Raw genomic sequence first — 8,275 nt, forward strand, 5'->3', positions numbered from 1 at the left:
GGTGACTCTCCCACTTTTAGAGTCTTGATGTGGGGCAGGGAGTGGACAAAGATGGGAACTGATAGATCCTTACGGAACCAAAAGTGATGGTGGCTTGCTCTCCCAGCCTCCCTTGCAGCTAGAGCAGGGGCCTGTGTGGCCGAAGCATGACCCCTGAGATGTGCCTTCGTCCTGTTCTGTCTAGGGACCTGGTGAAGCAACAGGGAAGGGAATGGAAGCTCTCTCTCTCTTTCTGGCGGCAGCTGGAAGTGGTGGCTGCAAGGTCGAGTTCCTGGCACACAAGTGGCATACGTTCTGGCAGTGCAAGCAACTGCAATAAAATGAAGCTCTTGGCATGGAAGGAGCATCAGGGCTCCTTGGTGGCAGTGGAGGCTTCTTCACCAGATCAGCTCTGCTGTGCAGCTTATGGCCACGTTCCTGGAAGCTCAGCCTTCAGTCTGGTTCTCTAGCCCTTTCCACCACTCTGAGTAGCGCCCCCAACCCCCAGACCTTTCCTGACACGCTACTTTTCTGCAGAGCCCTCCATGGCCAGTGTCTGGGAACCTTCACCGATACCCAGAGGTGGAATGCACACACGTCCCATCGACTTTGGGGGTAACACCTAAGGCATCGAAGCTCTTTCAGACCTGGTGCAGGCAGCTTTAGGCTACCTATTCCACTCCAGGGGAACACATGTGGCCCAAATCCCTGGTGCACATGCTCCTTGCCTCCTTGCCCCTCTCTTTTCTGCCACAAGGACACGGCAGAAAGCCACCCTCTGTCAGTCCTCTGCATGTGACCGTAACCTAGCTTTGCTCTTTTCTGAGGCGATCAGGCCCTCCTCTGCAGAGCTGGGGAAGATCCCCTGCCCAGCAGGGGGCCTGGAGCAGGCAGAAGACAGGAGGCGACACCTGGAAGTGGGTGAGGTGTGTTTTGGATCTTTGTGCCCCAACAGGAGGCTTTGGAATAAGTTAATCTTATTCAGCATTTCCCCTCCTTAGCTGTGTCCCCAGGGTTGGGCCCATGGGCTTGCTGAGCCAGGGTCTCCTGAACATCACTGCTGCCCAGTGGGCCTCAGAGGCCATGGACTCTCCCTCTGCTCCAGTGCAGAACTATCTTATGGTGAATAAGTGACATGGATTTCTCTGCCACCATAGTGTCTGGAAGAAATATCCATCAAGAAAACATCAGCAGAGAGGGCTTAGCAAACAGGGGTCTTCCTTCTCTGAGTTATGGTCATGAGTATGAAGTGCATGGGTCTAAAATCATGTAGGGTTTGTGCTGGATACCTCTTAGAGCAGCCCTGACTCCTGGCATCTCTGGGCCTTCTCTGCGTTCCCCACCCTCTCATTCTAGTGTCACAGCCTCTCAGAGAGATGTGATCAGAGGCAGAGAGGGAGGCGGGGGCTCGAGGGCTGACCTGGAGCTGGACCTCATGGTGTCTCTGGCCTCCTGGACTGCAGTGTGTGTAGTAGGAGCAGCTGTATTTCCATCAAGGAAGGCCAATAGCCTCTGCCAATTTCCTCATTACAAATACCCTCAGCGGGCCATTGCCCCTTCTCCTAGGGGTAGCTCTGAGAACTAAAGACTTGACTAACCTAAACAATTCCTGGGCCCTCAATCCCTCCGGAGACTGGGGTGCCTGTCAACATTTTCGGCTCTCCAGAATCTTTTTCTTTCCGCCACCTGCCTCTCAGCAGGAGTTACAGGGCAGCTGTGGCCTGTGTGGCTGGTGAGGGCAAAGCCATCCTTGGCACCCCTGCTTTAGCTCGGCAGGTGGAAGGTGGATGTTCAGTGTGCACAGGGGCTGTGGGGACAGAAAGGGCAAGGACAGACTTCAAGGAGCGCTGGAGCTGGAAGGGAGGCAGGAGGCAGAAGTCATTTTATCTTGAGGGCTGGCAAGCTACACCCCCAAAGAACCAGGGCACAGTCTGTCTAGTGCCCTCTCACACCCGCCTCCTCAACGGCTCCTGAGGGCTTCCTCAGAGACCCAGGACCTAGTGCTTTCCGGGTGTATGAGGGGCTTATTTAATCTCCATTAGTATCCATCTCTGCACTCTTCATGTTGTGTCCTGATCTCTAGAGAGTACAGAAGCCAGAGTCCTGCTTTCCACAATCACTCTATGAACAATCACTTTATTTTACCAGTCTACGCCTTAACAGAAAGTCTGTAGGACAAGTAGCCAAAGTGGGGAGAGAGCAGATTTCAAGCCTAATCATACCCAAGCTTGTGTGCCTTTTACACCTTGCACGCCTTCTACTGTAGGAGGCTGGGGGAAGGCTCAAGAAAGGGGACACCGAGGTCCACTGTGCAAGGACACCAAGGGAGCACCCCATCTCAAGGTCTGACTCAGCACATGATCCCCCTGGGTCCCCGGTGCCCTGCAATGTGGCCTGTGGGGATCAGGCCTCCGCCACGCAGGACTCAGGCCTGAGGCTCTGGTCTCTTTCCTCCAGGGCATCTTCCAACCTGATTTGCACCCTTCAAAGAGTGACTAGGAGGAAACTGGCTCCCCGGGCTGACAGGAGCACCGCAGGCCTGCACCAGTGAGTCAAGCCGGGCAATCACCGGGCTACGCGTTGCCACGGGACGCCAGAGCTGCTGCGCGGAGGCGCAGGCAGCCTTAGGGAGCAGGTCGACCTCGCTGACCTCGTTCAGGGGCACGTGGGGCGCCCCCCGGCGGGCAGACCCTGGGGCGAGGAGGTCGAGGGACCCGGGGCCCGGGCCCAGGCCGAGCGCGCGTTACCTCCTCTGCGCTGCGGCGGCGCGCCCGGGTCCGTCTGTCGGTCCGAGTGCGCGCCCTGTGCGGCGCGCCGCTTCTCCGAGTGCACGATCAGCAGCATGTCGATGGACACGGAGTTGCTGTCCTTCTTCAGCTCCATGGTGCTGCCCGCTCCGGCTGGCGCGCCGCGGCCGCTCGCGAGGCTGCCTGCGCTGCAAATGGCCCGTGCGCGCCGCTGCCCGGCGCGGGAGATGGCGAGGGCGCGGGAGAGGGCGCTCCCCGCCGCCCTGCCGCGGCTCCGCGTTTTGCTGACTCTGCCAAACTCGCCATTAGGGCCCGCCCGAGGGGGCGCTACCGTAATGAAGCGGCTCTAAGTCACCTTTGTAAGGCAATTCCCCGCCAAGGCCGTCGCGGAAGTGCCTCCCTCCCTGTGCCCCCCGGCTTCCCTCTGAGCGCGCGTCCCGGCCCAGGAGCTGCTCTCCAGCCGGCTGGGCGCTGCCCCATCACGCGATCCCCTGGGCCTTCCTGAGACCGCCAGCAGCAGATCTCCGAAAGCCACAGCAGATACAGAGATCGCACAGTGCTGTCATCAGGAAGAGTCAGTGCAGGAAAAGGGAACCAGCAAGGGGTCTGCAGATTCAATTGCAAGGTGTGGAGAAATTGGCCAAGTTTTGGCCTTGACTCCACACCTTCCCCGGGTGGGATTGGAGATTGACAGCTCCCTCCGTTAGGGGGACATGGGTGGGTGTGGGGGTCAGATCCCCCTCCCCCATTATGGCCCCATCAGAACTTGGAACTTGCCCACTGGGCGCCAGCTTAACAGTCCTCTCTGGCCTGAAGTGAAAGTCTTAACATCTCTGTAACTTCTAGAAGCCTGGCTCCTGCCCCGTGGGGAAGGGGGAGGGGGAGAGGAGGAGGCTGGGGTGCAGGGAGCAGCTTGCCTCCCTGGCGGTCAGGGAGCTGGACCTGAGGGCCCGTCTATTTTTAGCGAGGCCTGGCCTGCCCAGCCAGCAGCAGCAGGGCCTTTGGCTCTGGGACTCGGCAGTGTTTACAGCGCATCTGCTTGGTAGCCCTTGGCATGGTGGGCCCACCCTGCTCGGGCCAGTCCCCTACCTTGAGGTTCTACCATTAAGAAATGACGCGTTTTTCCGAGGCCTTTGCTCTGGGACCCTCCTTGCTGTGAAGTTTAGGGACCCTGCCTTGCAATATGCCCCCCACCACCACTCCGAGCTCCCCAACCCCTTGGGAGCAGATTGTATGACACAGGCCTGAGTTCGACACTTGCTGCCCTTGTGACCTTGGACAAGCCACTTCCCCTGCATTTTCTCAGGGGCATAATCGTCACGGGACTGCTGTAACAGTGCTTGGTACATTGTAAGTGGGCTTCGGGTGGTAAGTTGTCAATCTTACCTCATTCTAAGGGTGAGGGAAGGGGCAGGTGAAGTGACAAGTCAGGGATGGACCTGGGGGTCACACAACTGAACCCTCAGACTCTGAAGTGCTTTCCCTGCTGACTGTGGCTCACAATTTGGTCACCCATAAAAGCTGTCATCTTGTTGCATCACTGCAGCCCCCTTGCCCATTGGGCATCTGATGAAAAGAATGGTCACTGGCTGCCAGTAGTGTTGACTGGAGTCCCAAGAGAATTACCTGAAGGACCAGTAAAAGTGGTGACTCCCAAGGCAGTTTCCTCCTGCACAGAGCCCTGTCTGTCCCTGTTCTGTCTGCATGTGTGCATGTAAACACCAAATGTAAGCCCACTTACAACACACACACACACACCCTGCTAGGGGGCTGGCTAAGCCTTGCTCTCTAGATGACTGGGAAAGAACTATGGCTTCACTATTTGAAGCTGCAAGGGCCATGAGGATTGCCTAGGCGCCTCTCTGGTCCCAGTGTCACCCCAGCCCTGGGGCTGAGTCCTTTGAGAGTGCAGGTCCCAAAAGTTGCTCCTGTGCGGCACCTGAATGGGGCTGAGTGGGGAGGATGGGGAGCTGAAGGCCCCTTGCCAGACATTAGCATTCCCACCCCCCTTACTCCCCTGCTGAGAGTGCCACTCTTAGCAATTCTCTCACCGCTCATCCTGGAGCCCCTCCCTGGGCTGCCTCTGGAGGCAGGGATGATGACCTGAGTGGGGGTGCCAGCCAGAGCTATAGGAAGATGGTTTGGGACTCCCTGCCTCTCTAGGATACCTGAAAACAGATCCTTTGGGTCAAGGCTTCTTTTCCCTTGGACATTTGGGCCGGAGAACTCTGCTGTAGGGGAGCTCTTGTACGCTGTGGTGTATTTACAGCATCCCTGGAATCTAGCTACTACATGCCAGGGGGTGACACCTTCCCAGTTGTGACACCCCAGAGTGTCCCTGCACCTTGATGTATGTTTCTTGGGGGACAAACAAATGCCCTGAGAACACAGCTTTGGAACAAACCCATGAAAATAGGAGCCGAGTCACCTTGATGGCTCCCCCCAGAGTATTTACATCTGCTCCTGGATCCACATGCTGCCCAAAACCTGGAGCCCCTCTGCAGAGGCTCCCACCCATGGCCCTCAGTCCAACAGCTGGCTTCTTGGGGCCTGCAGAGCTGCTCCCTGCCAGGAGCATGGGCAGAAAGATGTCCCCCTCCCCCCTCTGCTCCTCCCATCCCTGGCCTCTGGCGACCCATTCCTCCCATCCTCACTGCCTGTTTTGAACCGAGAGTCAGTCACCGCAGGAAGGTGAGGTGGATGAGGGCATTTGGATGTATCTGGAAAGGGGAAGGGGGGTACGAGTGAAGACTGAGGCTGTGAGCTATCAGCCAGAGGGCCTATCCCTCTGTTTAAACCCTTCCTCCGGTGGTTCCCACCACCAGTGGGACAAAAAACAGATGTTCAAGCCTGTGATTCACACCCTGGTCCAGCCTCCTTCTACAGATCCCTGCTTTCCTCTTTCTCTGCCAACCCCCACACGCTGCAGTCATGGCCACGGCCATGCTCCCCGAGCACTTCTGACTTTTCTGCTTCCAAGCTTTGCTCCACATTCTAGTATCTCCTTCCTGCTGCCATCTTGAACAACATGGGGTTGAAATGTTGCAGGACTTACGTACAGGGAGACAGGACACCAAGGCCTTTTTTTTTTTTTTTTTTTTTTTTTGCCAGGAAGCAGCTTTATTTGTGCCGGCCCTGGCTCAGCGTATTCATATCTAAAGGCCGGCGGGGCGTGGCCTTATATACCCCGTTATGTTTCCCGCTACTTCTAAACTCCTTGTCCCCCTTATAAGGTATTTTATAATTTCTTTCTGTCTGTCTGTCTGTCTGTCTGTCTGTCTTTCTCTCTTTTTAGGGCCACACTCACAACATGTGGAAGTTCCCAGCCTGGGGGTCCAGTCGGAGCTGTAGCCACCAGCCTGTGCCAGGGACACAGCAACGCGGGATCAGAGCCATGTCTGTGACCCACACCACAGCTCACAGCAACACCAGATCCTTAACCCACTGAGCAAGCCCAGAGATAAAACCTGCTTCCTCATGGATGCCAGTCAGGTTCCCTAACCCCTAAGCCGGGACATAGATGTGCCTGTGCTCATGGATACAGGTTATGCTACATTGCTGCAGATCTGTACTGGCAGGCTCAAATGCTGGTGTTGCATGTTGCCTTCCCTTTGTTCTGGGAGGACCCTGCCCCCTCCCCACTACACAAGGACCTCTGTATTCTGACCCAAGTAACTAAACTGCATCTTGTTTTAAGATCTGACAAGGAGTTCCCGTTGTGGCGCAGTGGTTATCGAATCCGACTAGGAACCATGAGGTTGCGGGTTCGGTCCCTGCTCTTGCTCAGTGGGTTGACGATCCGGTGTTGCCGTGAGCTGTGGTGTAGGTTGCAGACGCGGCTCGGATCCCGCGTTGCTGTGGCTCTGGCGTAGGCCGGTGGCTACAGCTCCGATTAGACCCCTAGCCTGGGAACCTCCATGTGCCGCGGGAGCGGCCCAAGAAATAGCAACAACAACAACAAAAAGACAAAAAAAAAAAAAAAAAAAAAATCTGACAAGACAGGAGAGATCTCCATTCTAGGGAAGAAATAATTATTTTAATCACAGAGCTGGAAATTTCAGCACGCCAAAAGACGAATAGCCATCAAAGGGCTATTTTTTGCCTTTATCCTTCATCACATTTAATACCCAGACAGGTCCAACTGTCACACACACTGCTTCCACCCCTTTGCTTGAAAAGGGGATTCATCAGTTGAAGGGTTCTGAGCCCTGCGCTGACTTTGCTATCTTGGTGGTGGTGGGTGGTCAAAAGTGGGGGACTTGCCCTCCCAGAACGGGCTGTACTCTGATTCACATTATTGCTTTTTCTCAGAAATAGCAGTTCCTCAGGGACGACCAATCCTAACTCTTACCTCTCTGGAGATTCCAAGAGGCAAGTTTCCCCTCTCCTCTTAGTGATCTGACAGGCAAGCCAACACAAGAAAGGCTCTCAGCAGGCAACCTGCAAACGCAGCATGCTCTTCTCCATTGGCGCAGTGGGGGAGGGGCACGCAGAGGGTGGGGCAGACCAAGTCCCCATCTCTTAATGTCCTCTCCTCCCCTGAGATGGGCAAGCTGTTACCTGGGGACCAGACAGCCTTCCCAGAAAACTTTTTGACAGCTGTTGGAGTCTTGAGCAGCCTATATTGGCTCCCTTCCACTTCTGAGGCTTAGTTCCTGCTCCCCCTTCTTCCCGGGAGACCTCTTTAGACCTCCCTGGCAAATACAGTCCAGCCATCCTTCAAGGCCTGACACTGGCCCTCACGTCCACCCTTCGTGGTCACCCTAGTTCTGGCGCTCCTAGAGAATACCTCTCTCTGTAACCATCCTAACCGTTAATAGGACCTGGAAGAGTCTCCTGGCTCTGGTCCATGTTCATCAAATTGGGAAAAGCTGGCAATTCCTAGTGGAGCAGTTATGCTAAGAAAATATATGTTTCCAGACTACTTCCCAGCAGGGTGATTGTGGGCAAGGTACTTGACCTCTCCGAGCTTCAGTTTTACTCATCTGTCAGATGGGTGAGGGCGTTACTGAGATGAGATGAAATGAAGTAAAGTGCTTAGGGATGGCTTAGTTAAAGCTGTAGCATAACTGGTCAGACCCCTGGCTGGGTCCTGCTTTAAGCGGGGCGGGGGGGGGGGGGTCCTCATGGATGTGCTTCCACAGTTGAGGAAAGGGACAGAAGAAACTGCAGGCATCCATGATCCCCTCGTGGAGAAGGTGACGCTCACCCTCATGTGTCACCATTCTCTATCACTGTTCAGCCACTGCAGAGACACCCAGCGAGCAGGGTCCGTGGGGCTCCACAGGGAGTCAGTGAAACATCACCGTCCAAACTCATGCTCATTATTGAAAATTTAAGAAATTCAGATACTGTGTAAAGAAGAAAATAAAACCACCCAATTCCATTATCTAGGGAGAACTGCTTTTAAACCTTTTGTTATCTAGCATTTCTTTCAACTACAACATATAAGTATTATAACATATATAATAAATTTATGTGCACGCATACATGTACATATTAATATGTATATATTTATTTAAAAAATAAAATCAGGATCACTCCATATA

General features: G+C 54.8%; 1 protein-coding gene across 1 annotated transcript in view; it reads right to left on the reverse strand.

Annotated features, from left to right (window-relative positions):
• KY (kyphoscoliosis peptidase) overlaps nucleotides 1-2,955 on the reverse strand; it is a 48,646-nt gene extending 45,691 nt beyond the window's left edge. Inside the window, exon 1 of the mRNA XM_005669860.4 lies at nucleotides 2,727-2,955. Within this exon, the coding sequence (XP_005669917.2) occupies nucleotides 2,727-2,862 (136 nt within the window). The 5' untranslated portion in view covers nucleotides 2,863-2,955. The remainder of the gene's footprint in view (nucleotides 1-2,726) is intronic.
• Between the last annotated feature and the right edge of the window lie 5,320 nt (nucleotides 2,956-8,275).

The sequence above is a fragment of the Sus scrofa genome, chromosome 13 (genome assembly GCF_054392235.1).
Source record: "Sus scrofa isolate SSC_HxYL_T2T_F1_AM1 chromosome 13, Sscrofa_HxYL_maternal_Yorkshire_Landrace_v2.0, whole genome shotgun sequence".
Taxonomy (NCBI): Eukaryota; Metazoa; Chordata; class Mammalia; order Artiodactyla; family Suidae; genus Sus; species Sus scrofa.